We start from the raw sequence: 26,717 nt of genomic DNA on the forward strand, positions 1-26,717 counted from the left end.
TACTTGAAAATATATCTAAATAATATTTTTTATATTTTTTTTAAAATTTATTTTTAACATCAACATATTAAAATATCTATAAAAATAAAAAATTATTTAAAATTTAAAATTATTTAAAAAAACAATTTTAAAATACAAAAACCAAAAATATTTTTATAACCTCCTAACTGCACCTCAGCAAACTAGACAGGTAAATGTCTGCATAGTCATCACCATGCATTAAATTGTATGTGATAGACTATTATTTTTTTTTTATTATTAACATGGATATTTGGATTAACTTGTACATATCTCGATTAATTTCACGGACCCTGAAATTAACGATTATGTAAACCTCCAGTGATTATTATATTAGCAATCACGGGGCTCGAACTTTAAACCACATGGAGAACAAACCTTTTAATTCAAAATTCTTTACCACTTCATCATTTACTAAATTGCTTGTATTATTATTATTATTAATGACAACAAAATTTGTGTATGATGGTGGGATAAGCTTAGTCCAGTTGACAAACTTACTTGCACAGACCTAAAAGATTGAGACCTTTTTCCGACTTTCCCATCTGATGATCAGGAATGCAGTTTTCCAAAATAATCTTTTTTTTTCCTTGATCATTCATCTAAATTCTAAAAACAAAAAAAAAAAAAGTTATTTTCTTAGAATCTCTTGTAATTCTAACAGTGGATGACACCTAGAGACTAGATTCACTTCATCAAAAAGCTATCTTTAAAATTTTCCAGTACATTTTTCCTTGGAAGGACGAGTGATTTTGAAAACAAGCTTGAGATTTTAAACTACTCTCTGAAAATGCAAAGCAAGGGTGAACGCATAAATAATCGTTGATGATATTAGAAATGCAAGGCTGTAAGTTCTCTCGTATTTCTCTGCTGCTTTCGAGACATCGTCCTTTCGAAACTTTCCATCATTTTTCAGCAATTTACTAATCCGTTTAGCAATGTCTGACACTTCGTTGGCATCTCACTTTGAGGAGAGATCCATTGATGGTCTGCTAAAGAAAATCTTTGATCGATTTGAATGTCAATCGAGATCGAATACGTTTCATTTTTTTTCTGGCAATACTTTCCGTTGATGGTTGATAAGGATTGGAGAGTTCGAGGGTAAAGTTAAATGCCTTCAATACAGAGCCCAACGATCTTTAACAAACAACGCTCTCGATACAGTATTTCACTCCTATCGTTGTCATGTTGCAGCCTAACTTTATCTCGGTGCATGCAATTTAGATCCAAACATAACCATCAATGGTATTTGACCTCAAATTCTATGTTGAAAGTTTCTTCAGGCCACTAATGTCAACTATTCGATTAACAATAATTATGTTCATTGCCATTAGCTAAGGGAAGGGAAATTTGTTCGGGGCGTCATGATTAGCATAAGGATTATACCTCCCAGGATAGCTATCAAAACTGGATCGTATATCGGCGAAGAATCCGGTACGGATAATGGTTTAGATTTTATATTACTCTACAATCTACTTTGTCGAACCTGAATCACTCAAACACCATGTCATCGATTGAAAAAAAAAAAATTCAAAACTCACATGCTGCAACCATGAATTGAAAATGAGATAAAAAGCATGCTGTCATCTTACAATAGAACACATGACCTTGAAGTATCTTTTTATTTTTTGTATCAAAAGTTTCTTTCAAAAATATTAAATTTTTATTTATTTTATTTTTAGATTGTTTTAATATTATGATGTTCAAAATGATTTAAAAAAATTATTCATATCTTTGATTAGGAGGAGAATCAAGGATTGATAACCCTCCTGACTAGATATGACAAGGATATTCTACTTTTCTTTACACAAAAAAACAAACCAATGACGGGATTCGATACCTTTTCCATTGAAATCTACTCGGTAGAGAAGAAAAAAGGCGTATAAAACAAAATGGCTGCTTTAATTTTTGGTGGAATTAGAAGAAGTAACTTTCAGACACATCATTTTCTGAGCGCTTCTGAGAGAAGTTTTCAATTTGTTTTTCCCTGAAAAGAACAAAATTATTTAAATAATTTTGATGCGACGTGAAAATTATAAAAAAATTGAAAAAAAAATTAATTTAAATAAAAAACACACTGTCCTTGGGTCCTTGCAGCTCCTTTAATTACTGGGGTGTGGCATGCTCGTCCGGATGTATAAAACAAATAGTGTTATGGATAAAAAGAAAAGAAAATAATATGAAGGGATGTGCAAAACCAACTTCATTTGCAAGGTATAAGTGCTTTTCGTGCGGTTGGTGAGAGATGTTTTCACAACTTTAATATGCCGCAAGGAGATTGCTTTAATTTTATTTATTTATAGCCCTACACTGTATATATTCTGGATTGTGATGTAAAATATTTTTTAAAATAGTTTTTTATTTAAAAATAAATCAAAATATTTTTTTAAAAAATAATTTAATATATTTTCCAACAAAAAATTTTGAAATATAAATATAAATATAAATATATCCGAAACCTTCATTTTAACACCAACCTAACCTAAAATAAAAGTTGTGAGAGAGAGAAAAAACTTTTCGTGAATATGCATCATTCACTAACCAGACAACTAATCGAAAACTTAATCATAGAAATCTTGGTGTGCAGAGATTGATCAAAGATGCTATTATCAATAAAAAATAGGAAGACGAAACTACCTTTCTTCTTTTTGAAGAATCAAAGGGAGTAAAGACGACATCTTTTCTTCGCCTAATATACATATTCTGCCTAGGCCTGTGTCTCTCAATGAGCTGATGGGCTACCTTTGTAGCTTTACGAGAATCACATGGCAGAACAATTTTGAGCAATTTCCCAGCCCAAAGCAGTTCTCCTTCGTGGCATGTAAGCCGGGAAAAACATAAAAAGGTCAAAATAATGAAAAGCAGGTCTAAACATAGCCTCTGCCTCTCTTTTTACAGAAAAAAGGTCAAAATTAGGCATCGAACCCAGCAAGAAAAATTGAATATAGAGTAGGAAAGAAGCCATTACAATTGAAAATCGCTCCACTTGCATTTTTTTTGTTTTGGTTTATACCCTTTTTCCGAGCCATGTCCAGGTAAGTGATTACTCGGCACTCCACCACCCCAAAAAAGAGGCCAAAAGCAAGTAATTATGCCTGGAAGCTCTGTAGTAAACAAAACTAACAGAGTAATTGATTTATAGGTTGAAAGAGTTTCTTGATGATGTCTTGAGAAGCACACTACCATAATTTTTCTGTGATCTTCTCTACCCGACTTCTGTAAATAATACAAGGTGAATTTTCACTTCACCGCTCTGAAACTAGACTCAGACTTCAATTTGTCTCCCACCCTCCATACATAAGTACACCTTATCTCTAGGGCAAATTGTTAACTTCATTGAAAGAAAACTGATTAGCACATTCACTTGGCAAAGTTTATTTTTGATCATTACGCTATTATCAAGATAATTCTGGGAAAAGTTTTGCTTCAACTGGCCAGTAGAAGAAAAGCTATAAATCAACTATGAGGGTAACTTAATTGATTAGATTTTGGGTTTGCTCTCTAATAATCACGAGTTTAAGTTCTCTCGGGGTCATTAAAAACTTACATGGTCGTTAACTTCAGTGTCTGGAGAGTTAGTCAAGGTGTGCGTAAACTGGCCCGAACACCCACATTAATAATAATAAAAAAGCTACAAATCACCGATTTTATTTGTAATTTTTTTTATCCGTGTATTTGTTTTTCTATCAAAGTTCTATGCGTGCAATATTCAGGATAATTATGAAGAAATGACAAAAATTAATTTAATTTACAGGTAATTAAGCCTGGATTTTTCAAGATATTTCATCTAGAATTTAATTATCACAATTGATTGATTTTCAAGTACACTGCCCAAACCTTTAGTAAACAAGATATCAAAGCAATAGTTTTTCCATGTTCCCCATAGAGAAAAAGCCTAGAAAGAGTGACAAAATATACAGGCAATTAAGCCTGCAATTTTCAAGATATTTTCATTTAGGATTTTGCACAATTGATTAATTTTTAAGCACGCCGCATAACCTCTAGGAGGATCGATATCAAAGCTTGCATGTTACTCAAACACTGTCATGATCCATTCATTTTGAGCTTTTTATTTTTTTACTGTCATTACTTTCTATATTTTATAATTAAAGTCAGTGAATAAAATAATAGGAACTTGATTTTGTTTATTTCAGATAAAAAGGAATGTAGGCATCTACGTGTATTTTGTCTCGATAGCAAGAAAAGCTTCAAAAGGTTGCCTCGAGGTAGAGTAAAACGGCAACTAAAGACCATATTCCAAGAAAAAGAGTTCGCATTTTAAGCGCAACTGTTGGAGATCATATGCTTTGCGTTTATAAAAAAATCAATAAATAAAAATATTAGAATTAATGGTTTAACACAGGGTGTTTAATTTCATTTCGGTATACCTCCTAATATTTTATAAAATAAAATAAAATAAATTTTATTTTATTCTGAATCTCAAGTTATTTCATATATTTCATCTAAATCTCGACTGAAATGTTTAGAATTTATTTAATATATTTTATTTTAAATTATACCTTTTTTCTCTCTCCTCATTTCTCTTTAAAACTAACGGTATACCTCATAGTATTTTAAAAAATAAGATAAAGTGAAATAAATTTTATTTCACTCTCGGCTGAAATGTTTAGAATTTACTAAGTAAATTTTATTCTGAATTATGTTTCTTTGTTTCTTTTGTGTCTCTCCTCGTTTCTCTGTCGGTCTTTGAAGTGCATATAACTTCAATTGCATATTTTGCTAGTGATCATTGTATCTTCGTGACCGTTATTGGAGGTTTGGAACCAAAACTTGACAACGTAATTCGGACCTCAAGATTGTCTTGAATGCATAAAGCTTTGTCTCACTCCTTGTGATCTATTGAGTCTCTTTTCATCGTGGTTTTGCAGTGCCAATTAATATCCTTTTGGTCACACACATGTGGAGATTCCTCTAATATGATTTGGACTGACTACTGGAGGTTGCTGGCATTTCTTAAATGTCCAAATGATAGAGTGAAGTCTAATTATTGCATAAAATAAAGTTGTCTGAGAAAATTTGTAACCAGCACTTCGCATTTGACCATGGGTTTTAGCAACTTGGGCTGTTGGGGTTGCTAGGGATAACTCTTGTTCCAACTTTCCAGGGCGCTTCTAGTGCACCTGCACGCTCAACAAGTCGCTATTTCCTCGGTGTCTCGTTCGGAGTCGCCTATGCTAAGCTTCTAATTTTAACGCAATGTTTGTTGGAAGGTAATTTATTTTTTAAAAATAAAATTTTTAAAAAAATAAAATTTAGAAAAGTGAATTTCAAAAAAGTATTTTTTGATATTTGGTAGTGTAATGAAAAATAAGTTGGAAAATATTTTCCAGTGTTTGGTTATGTTATGGAAAATAAGCTGAAAAATAACTTATTAATGTTTTATTTTTTTCAAGTTTATTAAAATAATGATGAATAAATCTTACAAATTAAAAGTTAAATGAGAATGAAATTGAAAAAAATATAATTTCATAAATTATCTCAGATAAAATAAATAATAATAAAGATCAAATAAAAAATAAAAAATTGAAAGATGAAGAAAAATAATAATAATTAACATTTCATAAATTATTTCTAATAAAATAAGTAACAATCAAAAGAATGAGGACCAAATTTGATAGATAAAGAATTTCAATAAAAAAAATGATAAGAAAAAAGCAAATAATAATTATAAAAATAAGAACCAAAGTTAATATAAAAATTAAATTTTAAGAGATGAAATTAAAAAATAAATATTCAAAACAAAATATATATAACAATTAAAAGTTTGAGGATCAAATTTGATATGATCAGTAAATAATGATATTTCTAAATTTTTCACAAATTCCGGAAAGTATTTTCCGCCCAAATTTTCTAGGAAAACACTTTCCTGAAAGCCAAGCCAATTTTCCCTTTGACTGGAAAGTGTTTTCCGTTGACCAACTTTTCTAATGGCAAACAAACACATGAAAGTTTAGAAATTGGTTTTCCGGAAACCACTTTTCAAAAAATAAACACGGCCAAAAGAGAAAACACTTTTCTGGAAACCAAGTAAAATTTTTCTTTAACTGGAAAGTGTTATCCGTTGATCGGAAAATGTTTTTCTTTGACTGGAAAATGTTTTCTATTAATCACCTTTTGTAATGGCAAACAAACACAGAAAAATTTAGAAATTGACTACTTTTCAGAAAACAAACATAGCCTAAATTCACAAAGTTCGAATCTCCCCCTCCAAATCGCTTTCGTGCTTTGTTTCCCTGCTCTAATTTACACAAACAATTAGAGGAAGAAGACATTAGCTAGTGTCATAAGTTTTTGTTGAGGAGCTGTAATTGTATGGTTTTTATATTGGAAAACCTTTAATGTCTTATGGAAGGATATAAGTGTTGTATTTTCCTCTGTTCTATTCTCGTCCAACAAATATACTTAGTAAAAATCTATAAAAACATGTTATATTAGAATTAATATTTTGAATTATACTCATAGTAAATGATTTTGAAATGAAACACTGAAATATTTTGAAATTAAAACTTATAATTTTATATATAAAAAAAGAATGCTAACGGACACGAAATTAACAATTTTAGTTGACATGTAATTGTATGATATTATTTAATTTGTCTTTTTATATCAATTTTATGTCTAAGATATATAAGTTAAGTTTTTAATTCATCATTTTTTATACCAATTTATTAAAAATAATTATATAATTTGTATGAAAAAAGCACAAACTTAATGTATTTTCAAGTACAAACTTATCATCACGTGTAAATCACACACTAGTTTTGATGAGTTAATATAAAGATTTTGAAGATTAATATATATATATATATATTCAACAATATATTATAATGATACATCGAAAAAAAGTACCTTATAATTAATAATCTAAAAAATTAAGAAAATACAGCAAATTCTCGCGAGCTTCATGGTGCTTCAATAACATCGTGCGATGTAGGTCACCTGCAAGGATAATTATACCTCAAGTGAGAAACGGATCTACTGATTTTTCTAACATGACAAATTTCTTGCAGTAACGTTTTGGTATTGAGGTCCACATTATGCAATTGTATCTTGTAAAATGACAAAGTTTCGATTCGTTTTTAATGAAGCCAACAAATTTAATATATATATATATATATATATATATATATATAGAGAGAGAGAGAGAGAGAGAGAGAGAGAGAAAAGGAAGAGAGTAAAAGCAGTGACAGGACTATAAACATAAAAAAAAACTTTAATAATGCAAAAAGTAAAATTAAGTGGAAGACGATCCGAGGAAAAAAGTAAAGGAAATAGAAAAGAGGCCAATTAAATGGAGGAAAGGAGGAAGACTGGTATAGCTGATGTCGTGTCCTCATGGGGAGGCCCTCTCTTGTTCTACAGCCCTAGCTTTTGATCACAGGAAAGATTCTAAACCTTTCAAGAAAGTAAAGTTTAGATTAGGATAATTGGGACCCATGAGAACGACGGTTAGTCAATAGCTTCACATTTTGATAGTTTATTTTTAAAATATTTTTCATTTAAAAATATATATTTTTTATTTTTAAAAATTTATTTTTAATATTAACACAGCAAAATAATTAATATATATATATATATATATACAATATAATTCTAAAAAAAATTATTTTTTTACCGAATAATATTTATACAGCATTCTCAAACATTATCGGTTAAAAAAATAAAAAAAACCCTAGAGAACAAATAAGGGCGTGAGAGGTCATGAAACGAGTCAGCCAAGGTGCATTTTTCTCTATCGGTGAGAGTTTGCTCCAATTATACACTCTGCTGTTATTTCTTTTACGCTGTAAGAGAATAAAGAATTATCTATCCTGAAATATTTTTTTTATATATTTTTTGTTTTCATCTAGGCTAGTAAAATAATCACATGACTCGCACATGTTGTGTTTTTTATTTTGAAAACTCCTTACTTGGAATAAAGCAAGTAGCTCAGTTGTCCTCGTGTTTTAAACGTTTTAAACGATGTGTTCATGATTTTTTTTCACGTGTAACTATAATTGTTATATTTTTAATTTTAACTAGATCTTATATATATTTCTGATTTTAATTATTACAACAATATGAACTTTTCATATTAAACCGTCAAATATTTTAATTAAAAAAATAAATCACTTAAATTAAAAAAATTAACTAATTATTCAACACATACATCAGGTTTACTTTTAAAAATCTTGAATTCTTAAACTAATCATTCTTATAAAATCTAAAACCAAACCAAAAAAATGCTATCCTGCTCAATGCAGTCTGATGTTCTCGGATTACTCACACACGAAAACTAAATCTACCTTCTCAATGTAGTCAACATTTCAAACAATTTTCAAAGCCAAAATAGTTTTTCTTTTTACCCTAAGTTTAAAGAATATACTGAAATCAATTTATATCAATGAATTCTAAGGTTTTTTTTTTATATAAATATATATCAAATTATCTCAAAAGTACACCTTCTCTGTCTCGAGCATTAAATGAAATAAATTCCAACACGAAAACAATAAGAAAGCTTAAAAAACTAACTATATCTTATACTCCCGCAAATCTAAATCATGGGCTAAACCCAGCCCATACCAATAATCATTGGATCAGCTGGGCTCAGGCACATCCGTAGTATTGACATTGCACCGGCTTCCTCTTCTTCACAAACAAATAACAACACGCCACATGGCCTAGTCAATGCAGCCACTTCGATTCCATTAAACGACGGTCCATCACTTCTACCTCAGGAGCCAGGAGGGTTCTGCTGGCAGTGAATTCAAAAACATACCAGGCTCCCTCCAAATCGCCAAACACATATTTCCATTTACACCCTTCATAATCCCCCGTATTTTCATACTCCTTCATTTGGATCATTTCCCTCTTTCTTGCACAAATTCAATTTTTCTGAAGAGAGAAACACAAGATTAGGGTTTCTAGAAAGAGAAAAGGAAAGAAAATTTCTAGGGTTTTAGGTCATGGAGGGTATTCTGGTTCTTGATTCAGAAAACATCAACGTCGCAGGTACTCTCCCTCTCTATGTATTTTTCTTAATATGAAATTTCGCAAAATCTCCATTATTTATTTACAATCGATGCTTGTTTATTTATATTCACTTCGTAAAATTGCTTGAATGTGTTTAATTTAGGGGTTTAATCGATGTTAGAATTGCGAAATCTGCCGCTGATTAGGGTTTTTAGGGTTAAAAAGTTGAAGGAAGTGTGCGTCTCGGTTTGATTTCTGAGAAAAACTGTAATGATTCAAATCAGAGCTACCAATTTGCGTGAATTTGCTGAAATCGCGTGATTGAGGAAATTGGGAATGTGTCAGGTAACAAAATAAAGGGAGAGAAACTGGGAGAAGGGTCCATGGTTGGAATTGCGCCAAGGAGAACGCTCGCTGACATTAGCAATTTTCCTGTATCAAGGAAAACGCTCGCTGAAGGTAGCAGTTTGTTGCAGCGAAACCAAGATGGGAAATCACAATCTGTTCTAGTCGGTAAAGATTACATTGAGAAGCTCCAACGGGTATACGTTGAATGTTTCAATATCTAGATGTACACGTGTTGATATTTTTTTTGAGTATGGAGTAGAATTTGGCTTAATGGGTTGCTTTTTGAATGTTTTTGTCCAGGAAATCATGACATTGACAAAGATTGTCGTGGATAGGAAGTAACCTTTTTGTTTGATTTTTCTTTCTCCTGAAGTTCTGTTTTCATGTTGGCAATTTATTGTGGCATTTTTCTTAACTTTGGTCAACAGTAAAATTATCGAGTTGAGTGCTATTGAGTTGCAGAAGCTGAGAATCAGATTTCAGCAGTTACAGCAACAGAATCAGCAACTTGCACAAACAAACAGCCAGATGTTGGCGGTAATGTCATTCACAAATCAATTTCTTCATCACGTATAAATTGCATAAAATTTTGGGCCCTTGATGAGACTAAATTATTCTCTTAAAATTGCAGGAACTAAATGCAGGCAAAGATAAGGTAAGTCTTTATATATGCAAGCCTGGATTGTCGTGCTCAATATGTGCTGTGCTGTGTTGTGACATTTCTGTGCTAACTACTTGCTTCTGTTACTGTTCAGCTTAAGGTATTTCAACATGAGCTGGGATGTAAGAATGGCTTGCTTGATGCCATAAATTTGGAGCTGAAGGTATGCTTAGCTGCTGCTCTTTTTGCCTCAGTTTTGAATAAGTTTTGTTGTTAGTAATATTGGTGACTGACTTCTAAAACTCTCTCTGTTTTAGGAGAAAGCAAAGAAAGTTAGATGCCGGATTAAGAGAAATGAGGTATTTCGGGAACTCAACTCAACAGAATTTATGGGGAAAGGGTCTTTTTCATAGTAGCCCACATAGTATTTCATCCTTTTTTGCCATCTCTTGTAGGTTGAAACTATCAAAGGTGATGGGGCTGCACAACTCTCTCAACCAGAGGAGGAGAATAAACCATGTAACCCAAAAAGGAAACGCCAGTCAAAAGTTCAATGTAACCAGTTTTTTCCCCCCAGATATGTATTCAAAATCATAGAAACCTTTTCATGAAGCCAGCATTTTCTCTTTTGGTTTCATCCAGCTTTGGAAACTCGTCCTGTTCAACCACAAACTAAAGAGAATGCTGACAAGAAGAGGTTTGTATTTCAAATGCTATACTTGGAATCTGACTTTATATGAGTTATTTTATCTTTTCTCTGAAGTTTTAGTTGCTTAGTATTTCTCATGACAGTGTTTGTTTGAGAAGGCAATCTGCTAGGTTTAAGTCTGGAGAAGAAGAGCCTACTGAAAACAACGTTGATACAAAGAGGTTTGTTCTGACATGGTCCAGAATCCTGTATAGTTTCAGTTCACAAATGTCTATTTGAATGATATTAGCTTTTCTCTAAAGTTTTTAGTTTGCTTAGTATTTCTTTCTCCAGTTCTCCTTACAGCTTTTGTTTGGGAAGGCACTCTGCTAGGTTCAAGTCTGAAGAACAACTCAATGAAAAGAACGATGAAAAAAGGAGGTTAGTTCTGACATGGTTCAGAATCCTGTATAATTTCAGTTCACAAAGGTCTTTTGACTTCAGCACTCTGGAAAGAACCTAGGAGAAATCAAGGATTTGTACACTCTTTTATGCGTGTCTCAGCAGGATCTGTAGAAGAAAGCAACCCATTAGGATTAAGTCTGAGGCACAAATAGAAGAACCAACTGAAGATTTGTTTCAGACTGATGATGCTAAATTTCATGTTCCTGCAATACATGGTGATCCAGTTCATGAAAGCTGTCCAACATTATCAGCTCCATCTGTAAAAATCGAATCTGAAACAGGGAACAGTGCTCTCATATTTGAAACTCAAGAACCACGAAGGACATCCCTTCGGCCATCACGTCGAGCAGCTGAGAAAGTCCAGTCCTACAAGGAAATTCCACTCAATGTGAAAATGCGAAGAAGTGAGTGAGTTGAAAATCTCTCATCTAATCTATCTGTACCATCTAATCTATGTGGACGCAATTTTCTACATCCTGCCCCTTTTTGGGTCCTCTGTAGGTTGTGGTCTGGAAGAAATCTCTTTCAGATTCTCGCTGACCCTGTAAATTTTCTAGCTGCTGTACTTTCTTTATAATGATTCCCTGTTGATGATTAGGAAGTGCACAAAATCAATCTATGTTTAGTTCAAGTATTTGAGTTGTAGTTGAACATAAGCAACACGCTTGTGTGCAATTTTACATTTCTTTCCCTTTAGGAAAAAGAGATCATATCGACCTTGCTTCTAAATGGATGTGCTGTATTTGTCCTGCATCATTTTATCTACGTATCATTTAAATTGCAGATACGAAAGAACATCATTTGCCAACAGCTATCCATGGCTAACATTTATATCGTTGCGATCCTGATTTTAATCCGAGAAAGCAGAATGTTGATGTTAAATGATGCATTTACCAGAAATTAGAAATTGCTGGTGCTATGTCTGTACAACATTACGTAGTGGTTAATGAGAGTAAGACCTGGCTCAGTTCTTCAGTTCTCATTCTCTCCCCTGATTTTTTGCTTTTTTGCAGGCATTAACACACGTTATCTAGTTTTCTTATTGGCTCGAGTACAGGTTTATTTTGCGAAGTTGAAAAGCATATTATAATCAGAATAACTAGTTATGATTGGCGTTCTGGACAGGTTAAGATATAATCATATCAGTACGTGACTATGTGCTGTACAGAAATCATATTTCTGTAGTTTCTTTCTTTCCTGATGTCCATGGATTCATGACCTATGTATCTAACGTTATTCGATCATTATTGGGGTACAAACTGGTACCATTTGACACTTAATCGATCATTATTGGGGTACAAACTGATACCATTTGACACTTAAAGAGGTCAGGAATTAAAAAATCGTGAAATGGAAAGTGGTGGACACGGGCGTTGGGGAGGAAAAGCAATTTGGAAAATGGAGACTGATTAGACTAGCAATTAGTCAGTAAGATGGGGCGTAGTGTATCTAAACTGATGAACAACTTAGATTTCTTGTGATCAGATTTGATTTTAGAAATTGAATGAAGGATCTTAAATTTCTAACCATTGATTGGCAAAATTTGACTGTAATTGAAGATTTGCTTTGTTATGGTTGTATTATGTTAGACTACTGGGAGACAATTTTTAGTAAAAATTTTCTATCTTTATTATTTATCCAATTACCATGCTTAGGTGGAGTAAAAGATAGGTTGAATACAGGAAATCTAAGCAAAGAAAGGGAAAAAGGAAAAAGCGTGACATATGGGTCCAGCAACTATCACCGTCTCACATGCAAATAGAAAAAGCAAGGTGACAAAAAAGAGCTGTTTTTCACACCATTTTCCTCAGCTCCAAACCGCGTTTGTGCACGAAGAGGGAAAAGGAAATATAAAATTAGATTCAAAAAGGTTGCTAATATAATTTTCAAAAAAGTATTATAACATAGAGGGAGGGAGAGGGAACTTTAAATTCACTCCTTTTTCTTGATCTTTAAATTGATTATTAGATATTTATGGATGATCGATCTTGTTTATTTTTTTCTTTGTAAATTTTGTAGTTGATGATGAATAGATGCATGCCCCAGCACAGAATAGAAAAGGATATCTGGACATCTTATCGACTGCTCACAATACAGGAACTGCGACCTTAATGTGTTCATATCATCCATATGGAACTTCTCGAGCCTCAAGTCAGGCCTAAACCACCACATCCATTGAACTTTGATTTCATATCAAACATGGGTTTGGATGGATTTGTAATGCCCTTGTCCACGCTATAGTGGACTTGACTTCCTCTCCTTCCATACAATTCTTTAGGTAACATGCAATTAGTTGTTCTACTTCCACCATGCAAGACTCCAATAACCGTAAGATAGCAACTGGCAAATTCCCATCATTTCAATGCTGAAACTGCAGATTGTCTTTTTTTGAACCCTTAAGATCGTTTTCTTGCAGCAGTTTGCTTCAAATTAACTCAAGAAATAAAAAGGCATGTTATGATGTGTCTGGTGGCAATTGCACCACTTGAGACCCCACAAACCTTAGTGAAAAGTCCTGTATACTGAAAATGAATAAGTCGCATGCATGTATGTGTATACATGTGAGCGAAACGCAACATAACGTGCAAGAGGGACACTCTAAAATAACGCATAAATTGGATTTTTGCTCCCAAATAGCGCCTCACTTTGGATTGGTCAAATCGGGATCCGCTTATGCTTTTTTCGTTTCAAGGATAACTTTGTTATTGCCAGGACATTGCATGAAAGAGTTGGGGACCCTACCATTATCTCCTTTGCCACAACAAATTTTCGGTTCAGCTTCTTTTTCTGACTGATATGTGTGTGCGTGTGAGTGAGAAAGAGAGATATGCATGCAGACATGATTTCGAGTGGGACAGGAAAGAAACAAGGATGGCTAAATCCATTATTTACAGTGTTCTCGCCAAATTTGAAAAAAAAAAACTAAACTAAACCACCCACTTAAACATTTGTATTTTTTGTTTTAATTAGATAAATGCAAGGTGTCTTAATTGAAAAATAACTAATATGAATGAAAGAAAAATTAACGATAATGAATCATGCAGTGAAGAAAAGTAAGTTAAATCTCCAAATCCAAGATATGCAACGAATTTATAGCTTTTATTGAGCACATTTTCTCAAACCGCAACAACAAAAAAACTAGTTGCCATGCTTCGTTGTAGTTTGATTAGGCAAAAAGAAGAAGAAGAAGAAGAAAGTGGATATATTTCCTGACACTGATCCCCAGTTTTTTAATCTGTGATTTTGCTTAATTATCGTTGATGGAATGGGATCATTCCCATTATCTTTTTGTGGATCTCTTTCGCAAGATCCCATAAACGTTGTTAGAAAAGTATAATAACTATTAATCCATGTACTTGTACTCCTGTGAGAGTCAAAAAGGGCAATGTAGGGGTATATACTTTCAAAGAAAGAGGTTTAAGATCAGATGGCTTTAATCATTCATGTTGGACTTCCCTTTTACATATGATCGAAGACACCGTACAGTTCTATCTTATCAGGAGAATATTATACAACTCTAGTCTCAGAACAAACTCAGTTAGCACCGAATTAATGGTGGCAGAGGTTTTTAAATTCTAGATAAAATGAGAAGAATGATGCCCTTTTAACTTCAAAAATTAAAAATGAAGGTAAAGGGGAGGATGTGTTTTTTTTTCTAAAATGGCTGTAAAATAATTTTTAAATGATTTACTGCTTTCTTGAACTGTATTTTGATGATTTGTTCTATTTAAGGGGACAGATCAAGCACTTATTTCAGCAATATCTTAAATTTTACTTTCGCTTCCACACGTGTGTTCACTGTGCTTACCCCCTGCAGCTCTTTTGTGGCTATACCAGGAAAAATCCTAGCAGCCACTTTCACTGCAATTCACATTCCCTCCAAAGTAGCAGTAGTGGCCCTCTGTGGACATGAAATCTAATGGCACGAAGATTTTTACCCGCCTTGTCTTTTGGCACTTTCCATGGTTTTGGCCTCTAGTGAGTATTTTTATCCAACCGCTTGTCCCATGATAGAAAATAAAGCAAAAGAGAGAATAAAAGGAAAGTAAACAGAACTCTAGCTAGTAGATTCAGTTCCTATAAGAAGTTGCCACCCCTCCCATTCTTTACTTAATTCTCTCAAGACATCCATTCGATTGATTTAGACAACAAAGAAAAATGGAAGATTACTCTGGTCCTCTGAACTGGCCGTGCTTCTACCAAGATGAGGTGAGCTATATATCAACATGCATTCTTGCTGCTAACATTGCTGGGTCCAATTCTATTTCTTGTACTTGTTATGAGACTAATGTAGATGTTGTTAACTACTGACAGGGGATCGAAGACTTGAGGCATTATCTCTTGTACACTACAGAACTAGAAACAGCAATTGTATCAGCGAAGGAGGAGATCACAAGAAGAGAATTTGAGATATTCCATCTCAAAGATCTTATAAGCAAGGCAATTGAGGAAAGGAATGAGGCCCAGATACAATGCCAGGAACTGGTTTCTGACAAACTAGCCCTCCAACAACAACTGCTACAAAAACAGCAGGAAAATCAGCTGCAGCAAGAAATGCAGCACTTGAAGCAAGAATCCGCTTCACTCACAAGAACTTGCAGCAGTGAAGATGAATCCAAGGCTAGCGACTCCAACAATCACAGCAGCTCTCCTGATTCAAGCAAAGTCACTGTTCCCTCGCAGTTTACCGATCCAATTCCCCAGGAAACACTGCAATCATCTCTCCCAGAAGTGATCCTCAAGTTAGCAGCTGACAAGCCACTGCCAGTGAAAGGGAAACTCTTGCAGGCAGTGAAGGAAGCCGGTCCACTTCTGCAGACCCTTCTCCTGGCTGGACCACTCCCTCAATGGCAGCACCCGCCTCCCCAATTAGACTCCATTGAGATCCCACCAGTAACCATTTCTTCACCAACAGCTCGGCTAATACACCAAGACTCTTTCAACAGTTTCAGTTCTTGTTTGAGCAAGAAGAGGGATCTTGAGCTCCGTGAAGGTCCCGATTCTTCTTCCCCTGCCAACAAGTACCAGAAAGTTGTCCCCCATTGACCAAAACCTTAGTTCTTACACACAATTCTCTAGTACATCCATCCCCTTCATGCTGTTAAACATGACAAGGAAATCAGCATGAAATGGATGGCATAGCTATCCTGCATCAGTTTGGAACTGTAAACTACTTTTGTCTTAGAAATTAATGATTCTAACTTCTCTAGAAAGTCAGATAGAGACTTAAATTATGTATAATGTGAAAATGGGCACTGAATTCTCCATGTCAGCTGGGAAATTTTATATCAATATATTTCCTTTATTTCACACAGATGTTGTAATAATCCTTGCTCCATGAAGCCAGATTTTGAGTGGTGCTCATGTTATTTCCTCATGCTTTTGCCTTATGGGTTAAATGTTAAAAGTAAAGAAATGATGTCAAGTATGACCATGACAAGTAATCATATAAATAAATCCCCCCGTATATTTTCCCTTTCCATGAAGCACACCTACCATTCATGGTGAGTGTCCGCCATTGAAAGTGCATCTAAGTAGACCCATTATCATGACCAACTCTTTGAGCTAGACCAATTAAAGAACACAATGATATCAACAAGGCTCGTCATATCATAACTTTACATTAGTTAAGAAATCATTCACCTCATTAAGCTAAGTTTCCTGTATTTTAGATTTGTTAGACTTTACTCGTGAAAAATAATTTTCAACTCTTGATTATAATTTAAAAATTGTTTTTATTTTCTTACTAATTTATACCAAAAATGAGTTGAATTAAAAATATATTTAATAAAAATGAGTTGTTGATTCATAAAAATAAAAGTGCTATGGGTCATTAAAAAAAACTAGGGTTCTATTTGTTTCATGAAAAGTGATTTTTAAAAAATTATTTTATAAATTTTCATATGTTTGTTTGCAATTAGAAAAGTTGGTAAATTAAAAACATTTTCCAGTCAAAGAAAAGTTTAGCTAGATTTTCAGGAAAATGTTTTCCTTTTATTTTGGACGGAAAACACTTTTCAGAAATTATGAAAAATTTAGAAATGTCAAATTATTACTAATTATATCAAAATGTGCCCCTCAAACTTTTGATTGCTATATATTTTGTTTTGAATTTTGTTTTCAATTTCATCCCTTAAAATTTGATTTAATTTAATTTAATTTTTATATCAACTTTAATCATCATTTCTATGATTGTTATTTGCTTTTCTTTTATTATTTTTTTAATTAAATTTTTTTTATTTATCAGATTTGGTTTATTCTTTTGATTGCTATTTATTTTATTTGAAATAAATATTAAATTATTATTATTATTATTTAATTCCATCATTTTTCAACCTTTTATTTTATAATATTTGTTCTTTATTATTTTAATAAACTTGAAAAAAAAATATTAATAAGTTATTTTCTAGCTCATTTTACATGACATAGCAAAACACTAGAAAGTGTTTTTTAAATTATTTTTAATGATATTACTAAATATAAAAAAATAATTCACTTTTCAAGAATTTATTTTTTTAAAAAAATCACTTTTTAAAAGAAAATTACTTTCTAATAAATAAATAGGATCTAGATCAAAATTTTGATTCCAACCCCCAGAATTTTTTTTTATGTAAGTTAAGAGTTAATTTTTAATTAATTAACCTAAATTAATTTTTTAAAAATACATCCAACCTAAATCCACTAGAGCTGTACAGGATTTCAAAAATTAAGCATGAATTCCTCCAAACCAGAACAGTATGCCTTCACATGGAAAGAGAGGTCATGGTCCTTGTTTTTCTTTAGACCACCAATGCATTAAGTCAACGAAAAATCTCGGAGCTAAAGAAATATCACGGATGTTGATTTTTCATGATCATAATCACCATCATGATGCATTTGCACATGCATGGGATTGTGAGTTTCACACTCTTGGCCCCACACTCCGTGGAGGATCAACTTAAGCAGCAAATTACTGGGCAAGACTTGTTAATACCGGACAAATCTATGGTCTTTACAGCTACCTGAGACTAACAAAAAACAACATGGTTTTAAAAGCAATCCACACCTGGTCTCTTCACAACTAGACCAAGCTAACCTTGAACCAGATTCTGGATTTCGGCACTGGCTTAACTCGTAAGCATTACTCACGGCTTGAAGATGACAAATTGCTGTATTTTCAGATTTTATCATCTTGGGTTTGTCAAGAAACTCTCTCATGGCAAAATCCCTTGGGTTCTAGCCTGCTTCCACTGTGTTCTTTGTCTGCTAAATCTGTACCCCTTTTTGAACGAACACAAGGCATGTGATATTATACCAGGAAACCGCATGCCCTCCCTTGTAATGATGAACAATCTACACGGCACATGTGAAAAAGAAATGCATCAACAGAGACAATTCAACTTTTCGGCCAGTTCTTCCCACGTGTTTTTGTCGTGTGAAGCGAATTTAGGTTCCTAGTTTCTTTCTAAATCACATGGATTAGGGTTGATCCGTGGTCTTATCGTGAAAAAAAAAAAAAAAACCGTGTGTTTTTTTTCTGAGTAATATTAGTGTTATTTTTAGATTTGTTTTTAATAGTTTTAATATCCTAATATTAAAATTAATTTATAAAAAATTATTATTTTAATATATTTTTAAACAAAAAATATTTTTAAAAATAACTAATATTGCTTTTCTAAGCATCTTCCTGGGAGTGCTTGAAATTAGGTCATAAAAACTAAAAAAATGGGGCCCAAATTAGGAAAATAAAATCTCTTTCTATTTGATCTGATTTGGATGATGGATTTCATACTTTTCTCCATTATTTCTTTCACATGAAAATAATGAGATCCGTGATAAAATCTTCCATATATCCCATTTTCTTCATTTCTCGTGAAAAGAGATTTGCAGTTTTACTCCTCACGTGCGGAATAATATCAGACCTTGGGTTAGTTTTGTAATTGACAATTTCTGTAAATTGAAAAGTTTAGAAAGGCCAGAAATCAGGCACAGTGATCGTATGGGCCATAAATCATCTAGTGAAACCTTTTGGGGTTTTCTCTTTTCCAACAAACGAGTGGAGCGTTTGGGCTTGGGCCCTACTTTCCCCAAGTTTTTCCGGGCTATAAATATCTTTCCATTTTTTGATTAAAAATATAGATAAATGAAAAAAAAAAAAGAGAAAAATATCTGATGGTATAATATACTGTAAATACAGTTCCTAACTCTACTTCCCGTTTTCCGCAAGGAGAAGCAGAGCCTACGGTAATGTCTGCTTCGCTCTCCTCGCCTTTTCTTTATAAACACAGTTCCTAACTCTATTTTCCGTTTCCCAAAAGGAGAAGCAGAGCCAACGATAATGCCTGCTTCTCTCTCCTCGCCTTTTTTTCCACTTCCCTCTTCCGCGTCTCCTTCCAATCCCAACGCTCACTTTTCTCCTTCACCTCCTTCTCCTCGACGCCGTCTCATTCCAAAATCAAACCACCGGCACCACCGTCGTCGTCTCTCTCTCTATTTCCTCTCAATAACCTCGCGTAAACGCTGCATTCACTGGCTCCTCTTCCTCTTCATCGATGCCTCCAGAAGTCTCTTCCTCCTCTCAGGTTCCCCTCTCTATTTATTTATTTATTTATTTGAGACTTGATATTACGATTGTGATTTTGTTTGAAAATGCTGATTCAGTTCAGGACAGTTTGCTATATTCAAGGGCATTTTGGGTAACTCAATCTATAATCGCGTGGAATGCGGATACTGTTAGAGACGGTTATTGTTATTAATACGCTATCCAAACCGCTACATTAACCGTTACGGATACTGAAGTGGAAGAAAATCAAGATTGAAGAAGACAGCGGCGGCCTTCCATGACATGGAAGTGTTTTTTTGTTTTGTTTTGGTATTTTTTAAGAGTAGTGGTTAGTTATTAGGGTGAAAATTGAACGGTTTCTTTTTGGAATTTGAGGTAATTGCGAACAAAGCTTTCGAAGAGCCTTCAATTGTGGATGCCAATCTCTCGTGGAATGCCAATTAGCCATCGCGGCATTCAGCTGTAAATGTTTTGTTCAATGCTTAATGCGTTAGTGTTGTTGGCCTAACCCTGAAGATTATTGCAAATATGTACGTGAACTTGATGAAAAAATGTGAGCTTAGCACTTAATCGTGTGTGATATCGTGTTGTGTTCTGTTCATTTTGTTACACATTTTGTCACTGTATTTGTAATTTGTGCAGCGGAATGGGCATCAAGTTGTTTGTTATGAAGGCATTTAGGGATAATTTTATAAGCATATTGAATTGATTTAATGCTTTATGGTCACACAGCTATTTTCATGATGCCGTGTTCTCTCCACCTTTCGCAGCTGATGGGAAATGCAGCTAAGCTACTGGTTTGCTGTTACCTGGAATTGTGAATGAATTGTTTTCGAATGATGGTCCACACAGTTATTTTCATGATGCCGTGTTCTCTCCAGCTTTCGCAGCTGATGGGAAATGCAGCTAAGCTACTACTGATTTGCAGTTACCTGGTATTCTGAATGAATTATTTGCGAATGATGGTCCACACAGTTATTTTCATGATGCCGTGTTCTCTCCAGCTTTCGCAGCTGATGGGAAATGCAGCTAAGCTACTGGTTTGCAGTTACCTGGTATTCTGAATGAATTGTTTGCGAATGATGGTCCATCGGTGTGCATTATTAAGAACATGCTGGGTTTGCTCTATCTATGGCCTCACACTGCTCAGGTGTATGACATTTTGAAACAGATTCTCTTGTTTTGTTTGTTTTCTATGAAGCTGTCTTCTTCTATGCGATAGGTAATGTTTTATTCTTCTTCTTCTTCTTCTTATTATTATTATTATTGCTTCTAAAAAGACAGTGCGTACCTGCATTTATAAGAATGTGGATAGCAGGGGTGCCATGTAAGTTATTCAGTTGAAGGAGGTTAATGGAGTGTGGAGTATTGAAGGAGGTTATTGGGAAGGTTGTTATTTTTTGTATGAAGTGTCTGTCTATCATCCTAGCATCTTACACGTTGAAAAATGCTATGCAGATGATCCATATGCTAGAGCGCTTGTTGGGTGTCTCAGTTTGCCAACAATTCTGTGAAATAGTTCAATTGTTTCCTTGCTCTGAAATTATGCAGCTTTGCTGATCATCTCAATATGTTTGTATTTGTATTTTGTGCATACAAATGTGTAAAATTCCTCTGATTTTATGCTGTTTCTTTGTTAGAACAGGCTCTCACCAGATAGCCAGAGGACATCATTTGTGAATCTTGATTCAGATATTTTATTGGCCTTCATGTTGTGTTGGGCGCTGTCTACAATCATTTGCATGGAAATGGGCCCTTTGATGAGAATTTATGTTCTTGACAATGTTCTTATAATTATTGTTCTTTTGATATCCAGTCAAACTACGCTTTCCTTACAGTACTTATGGCCTGCATATTCTCGAAAACTTTGCCAGCTATAACTGGAGTGATGCAATTCCTTGATCATTCCACAAATTTTAGTACAATCCTTCAAATAATTACTCTCGTAGTTGAATGTTATTCTGTATTGATAATTTCGTCATCCTTTTTTTTCCTTCTTTTTTAAGTGCTTATAACTTCTATTTATTCTCAAACTAAAAGCAATATCTAATTTTTCTCCAAGGACCTTGAGTTGAAATTGCAGCCGCATCTAGCTCCTGAACTATCATAATACTTTCTTCTGGGTTTCTCCCTTCCTTTTCGTGTCTTTTTATACGTATCAGTCTAGTAGGGAGTATATTGTTGTGACAATAATTGGCGTTTAGGAACGGGTACGGAGTATATTGTTGTGACAATAATTGGCGTTTAGGAACGGGTACGATTCCACAACAGTGGCCCTTCATGGGCCCCTGGTATTATAGTGATGTGTGTTGAAGATGGCCGGTTCATGGGCCCCTGGTATTATAGTGATGTGTGTTGAAGATAGCCATGGAGGTGTTCCAGGATTACCTTAACCGGATCCCATGTGGGTGAATATATGTCACTGCTTCTACTATGATTCCAAATTATGCAATTACTGATAGTAGATTGACCTGTTCTACAGCTACTCATACATTGTGGTGATCTTCAGTGCTAGTGCATCTGAGGTATCATTTGCCAGTCCTGCACTGCAGGCAAGAACTTTTCAACTGCATCCTATACAGTACGCATGAGTAGAAACTGTGGCGGTTAAGAAGTTGCAACCTTCCAAATAGGAAGAGTTATTTCTTGGTTAAGTAGAAGCCTGGCTTCTGAAATTTCTTTGGTACAGAACACTGCTGATCTAATTTTCTATGGAACTCTAAATAATACTTCTAATAGAAGCATGGAGTTCCTGCTCTCTCTCTTTGTGGACTAGTTGGGATGAGTTTAGGGTAGCTGTTTGAGGTTATTATAGAAAATATGGAAGTTTAACTTGCACAAACATCGACGACTACGAGTGGATGGTGCCCCTAAATGTTTTGGTTCATGCTATTTTTCTCTCATGATTCGTTGCTTTGGCTGTTAAAAAACCCAATGAAAAATGTTGTTTTCTATCTATCTATTTTTTTTTTCATGGGAATCCTGCTGCAGGTTATGTCAGCTGATGAAGCTGTGAAGAACTCATTATATGAAACATCCACAGGATGCTTCACTGTGCCCTCAAGGAATACATGTGTTTGTGGAGTATCGGTAAATTTTCTCCATCCACCATCGTACATGGTGAATATGAATATTTTATTTCATAAGTTGAGCATAATAATTAGAATTGATTTGCTGAGTTCCCACGCTAGAAATAGACACTGTACAAATAGCAAATTGAAAACCACGGAACTTGAAATGTACTCTGAAACATTCAACTTTTATCAATAAATTTATCAAGGGCATACAGAAGCTTGTGGGTATGGAACGAAATAAGAATTCAATGGGGTTGAACAATAGAATTTCATAAAATAACTATGTATTGCTTGTCTCAGTGTACTCTTAATTGATCGTTGCGGTTGCTCAAGTTTTTTCCGCGGGAAGAGTCCTAGGCTGTTGATATCATTGGACATTCTTTACTTGAACAGAAGCAGATGGAGACTTCTGTTCTCTTATTTTAAGAATGCGACAATAAAACCTCCACGTTGATTTTTCTAGTTTTTTTTTTTTTGGTGAACTAGAGTTAGTTGACTAGTTACTTCCCAAGATAAGTGTGAGTGCATAAGAGACCAAAGAAGCCCAACTATCAGAGGCGTGAACCCAACATGGTAGAGTAGCGTTCAATTCAGTATCAATTGAAAGAAAAATTAAGCATTTTAATTTTTGTAAAACCCACATCTGTTTCAAGTAGTACTAGTACCTCACACTCAGCCTAGAGAAATAAAATATAGAGCCAATCCATACCAACATAAAATCTGATAAAGTAACACCTTGTAGATGTTGGTATTTTTCGTCATCAAATTCATGCTGAACACTAATGGGAAATGATTTGGTTCAGTGCTAGGATGTTATTAAAGTAACACCACGAGAGCAATTGCAGGTTGAGAGTTGATTTATCCAGGGAAGAAAAAAGAAAGAACATGTGGTGTGCAATATTTGTGGCAATGAAGGCCTGCTCAAGTCCTCACTTTACAGGTGATCTAATCTAGCATTTTTCATATTTGTGACACAGATCTCTTTCTTTCTATTGATTTTATTCACAAGTCAACAGAGCTGAGTTGAACCCTAGAGTACATCTATTTATGGGTGTGGGAGTGTAGTGTTAAAGAAAAGACTTGGCTTATTGACCCTTAACTCCACTTGATCATGGTGTTTTAAACAGACCAGAAGAAAGTTAAAATAGAAGCATGTTGCTAGAATCCTGCGCACACTAAATTTTAGAAAGAAAAGACTTTCAGCTGGATGATTACCGAGTGTTCCTAAATTGAGACTGGGCTCCCATCTTAACGAACAAGACAGTGATATTAAAATAACTTAGATGTCAACAAGGATAATAACATTCTCAGTCTCATTAATGATCTCTTAAATGAAAGGCCATTGGTTTCTGTCTTGTATCATCGTTAACTGTACTCGATTAGTTTCAGAGGAATTGTTGACCAATAGAGTTTCATTAGAGGGTCAGAAGTCGACAGCTCTTTAGGTGAAATGAAGCCTGTACAGTGATCTTGTGATGCTTAACTAGAGTGTAGGAATACTTAAATATTATTTCATCGAGAGAGAAAGAGATGCCTTTCAGCCTAAATTTTAATTAGTGTGGTGGCATAATTAGGCATGTCAAACCATACTGGCCAGTTTATGCTTCACAATAAATAGCCCATTCGTTAGATCTAAGAAAGTGGATCAATTGTTTTTTGTATTAATATTTTACTCATATATTAATTCCTTCTCTGATTAAATTATTTGGGAATTTCCGGTTGCTTTAGTGTCAACGTAACATATTCCATTTGAGTGGCTCAGAAGCTACTGTATGCCTCTCTTCCATGGATGACTTGTGAATTACAAATAGTAGTATAGTATACTATTATAAAGTCGGTTATACATTCAATGGCACACTTGTTAGCAGCGATCTCTTCCAAGCTAGCTCTTACGCTTTTTGTAGAAGCATAAACATAAAAACGAAAGGAAAGAGAGAGATCATGTGGCCGCCTAGCTAGCTAGAAGATATAGAGGGTAAGAGAGGAACCCATGATTAAGAGATCCTTTGCTTGCCTAAATCATAGTTTCTTGGGTTGGTTTTGGCTCCTTACGTGCCTCACACAACCAATCCATATGCCTCTTCACGCATAGAAGTTGCCGACCTTAATCCACCCATTATGCATTGACTGACTTGCTACATACTTAAAGAATATCATTGAAAAAGAAAATCACTAATTACTACCACTTACGCATGATCAATCATGTATGGCATGGTCAATTGTGTACGATATTGTAGATAATATCTCATTTGTAGAAAATTTTGTGATCCTTTAGGAATAAAATAATGGCCCATATCAATTTTGAGATTTATCAGTAGAAGTTTCCACTTGATTTCCAAGTTCCATAGTGGAATAAAGTGAGGTTTGTAGCATGCTTAATTAATCATCCAGGAGTTGAAAAACTAGTAGCACTTTTGCATTCATCGTGTTGTAAAAAAAAAGTTATCACTTTATTTTTTTACTTTCTGGTTCAAACAAAGATAGGCTGATTTTGTGAGTTCACTCTGCTGAATATCAATTATCTGACCCACATAATAATCATGAAAAGCCTCCAAATTCCGATTCATTAATCAACTTAAGGCACATTTTTTGGTGTTTAGTTTGAAGCCCTTAAACATGAACTAGATGGATTCATTATGCACAAAAAATTGACTTCTTGGTGTTTCTTAAATGCAAAGAATATTACTTCACATGATTGGAAAATCTGGACACTCAGGTTGATTTAAATAAGATATATATGCAGCGGCCATCTATGACTGGCAGTTATCGTCAAGAATTGGTCATGGCACAGAAATGAAATGCTATAGAATTTTGTATTGCGTCGATAACCACCCATTGATTGCCATCAAATCCCAGAAATGGATCCCACATCTCTAGCATCTTAGTGTCCTGAATATTGAATATATGCGCCTTCAATTTGTTGGTAATAATAATCCAACCAGTTTTACTTCAAGACCTGCAAATTCTGACCAAGCCCAGCTAGCTTTGTGTAACTCTATCGAATCAGGTGATCAACCCAATGATGATGAGATTGTAAAAGCGTCAAGTCAGCTTGAGGAGTAGGTTTGTTATTGGATGATCAGTGGGTGGATACTTCAAATTAAATAAATAAATAACATGAGACATAAGGAGTTTAGTGATTAGATAAAATGGAAGAGCCAGCAGCACATGGATTGAATGATTAGAAATAAATTATGTACTTAATAATGCATCATTTAAACACTCACTACGATACTTATCCAAGTTTTTAACATTCTATTTAATTAGACCGCAATAATCCCAGAAGTACCCTATATTGTGTGGTGATGTATAAATATTGAGGTAAATCTCATAAAACGTATGCTGTTTTCGTGGATGGCATGGTATCAAATGGAATACCTTTTAGACATTATACTGAGATTATTTTTTCTTTTTCTTTTTATTTAATCTAGTTTTCCACTCGAGGATTGGATATTTAGGAGAAAATTTCTAAACCCACTAAAAATTAAATCGATCTCTTGATTATGCCCTTTTTCTAGTGAAAGCAGCTCCCACCCTGTCCACCCACCAGTGAAATAGTGAAATAATGGGGCACTAGTAAGGTGTTAGTTACTATGCAAGTAGTAATGGCAAAGAAAAGGCACAAGAAATCCATGAATGGCAGGTCATGCAGACATGGAGATTACAGGGACACACAGGAAAGAGGAGCACCGCAGATTCCGTGGGTTCCAGGCTTGCACTCCAATCATCGATCTCTAATTCTTGGAGAATCTTCGAGGCAAAGTAACGGGCTTTCTTCGCTTCGCTTTCTCTAACACGCACTCTCTTTATTCATATTTTTTATGCACGAAATGTGATTGCCTGTTTTTTGCGGTATGTATGCTTAGTGTTTTCCTTCAACAAGACGTGTGAGGAAACTAACCATATATAAAAATATATATATAGCAATATATCTATTTTTACAGTATTAAATTAATTATAAATGGGTTTTTTTTTTTATATATAACATCGATCATTAATGAAAATAAGCATTTTACACACACATGTATATATAATTACTTGAACCGAATATTCTTCAGAAAAGATCAT

The 26,717-nt window shown here is 34.1% G+C and overlaps 2 protein-coding genes and 1 long non-coding RNA gene across 19 annotated transcripts; all 3 read left to right on the forward strand.

The window, feature by feature from the left end:
* The first annotated feature begins 8,707 nt into the window (after positions 1–8,707).
* Positions 8,708–12,308, forward strand: LOC133704744 (shugoshin-1-like). Of its 14 annotated transcripts, none has more exons than XM_062129702.1 (13): positions 8,708–9,030; positions 9,155–9,533; positions 9,640–9,677; positions 9,768–9,876; positions 9,971–9,994; positions 10,095–10,163; positions 10,258–10,299; positions 10,396–10,495; positions 10,583–10,637; positions 10,718–10,810; positions 10,923–11,009; positions 11,133–11,437; positions 12,047–12,308. In XM_062129702.1, the coding sequence occupies exons 2-13, from the start codon at positions 9,375–9,377 to the stop codon at positions 12,121–12,123; spliced, it is 1,158 nt and encodes a 385-aa protein (XP_061985686.1). In that variant the 5' UTR covers positions 8,708–9,030; positions 9,155–9,374; the 3' UTR covers positions 12,124–12,308. The 14 variants fall into 14 exon arrangements, with proteins under 14 accessions (XP_061985686.1, XP_061985673.1, XP_061985674.1 ...); XM_062129689.1 differs by having other exon boundaries at positions 9,337–9,533; XM_062129690.1 differs by having other exon boundaries at positions 9,337–9,533; positions 11,136–11,437.
* Positions 12,309–15,098: 2,790 nt separating this feature from the next.
* LOC133705025 (uncharacterized) lies at positions 15,099–16,343 on the forward strand. The gene is made up of 2 exons (XM_062130119.1): positions 15,099–15,242; positions 15,348–16,343. Exons 1-2 carry the CDS (start codon positions 15,192–15,194, stop codon positions 16,077–16,079), a joined length of 783 nt encoding a protein of 260 aa, XP_061986103.1. The 5' UTR covers positions 15,099–15,191; the 3' UTR covers positions 16,080–16,343.
* A 2,842-nt stretch (positions 16,344–19,185) lies between these two features.
* Positions 19,186–21,396, forward strand: LOC133704959 (uncharacterized). 4 transcript variants are annotated; one of them, XR_009844162.1, is made up of 3 exons: positions 19,195–20,128; positions 20,346–20,797; positions 21,034–21,396. It is a non-coding gene; the product is annotated as an uncharacterized LOC133704959 (long non-coding RNA). The 4 variants fall into 4 exon arrangements; XR_009844161.1 differs by having other exon boundaries at positions 21,221–21,396; XR_009844160.1 differs by having other exon boundaries at positions 19,186–20,128; positions 20,346–21,396.
* Positions 21,397–26,717: the final 5,321 nt, after the last annotated feature.

This window comes from Populus nigra, chromosome 10, assembly GCF_951802175.1.
Source record: "Populus nigra chromosome 10, ddPopNigr1.1, whole genome shotgun sequence".
Lineage (NCBI taxonomy): Eukaryota > Viridiplantae > Streptophyta > Magnoliopsida > Malpighiales > Salicaceae > Populus > Populus nigra.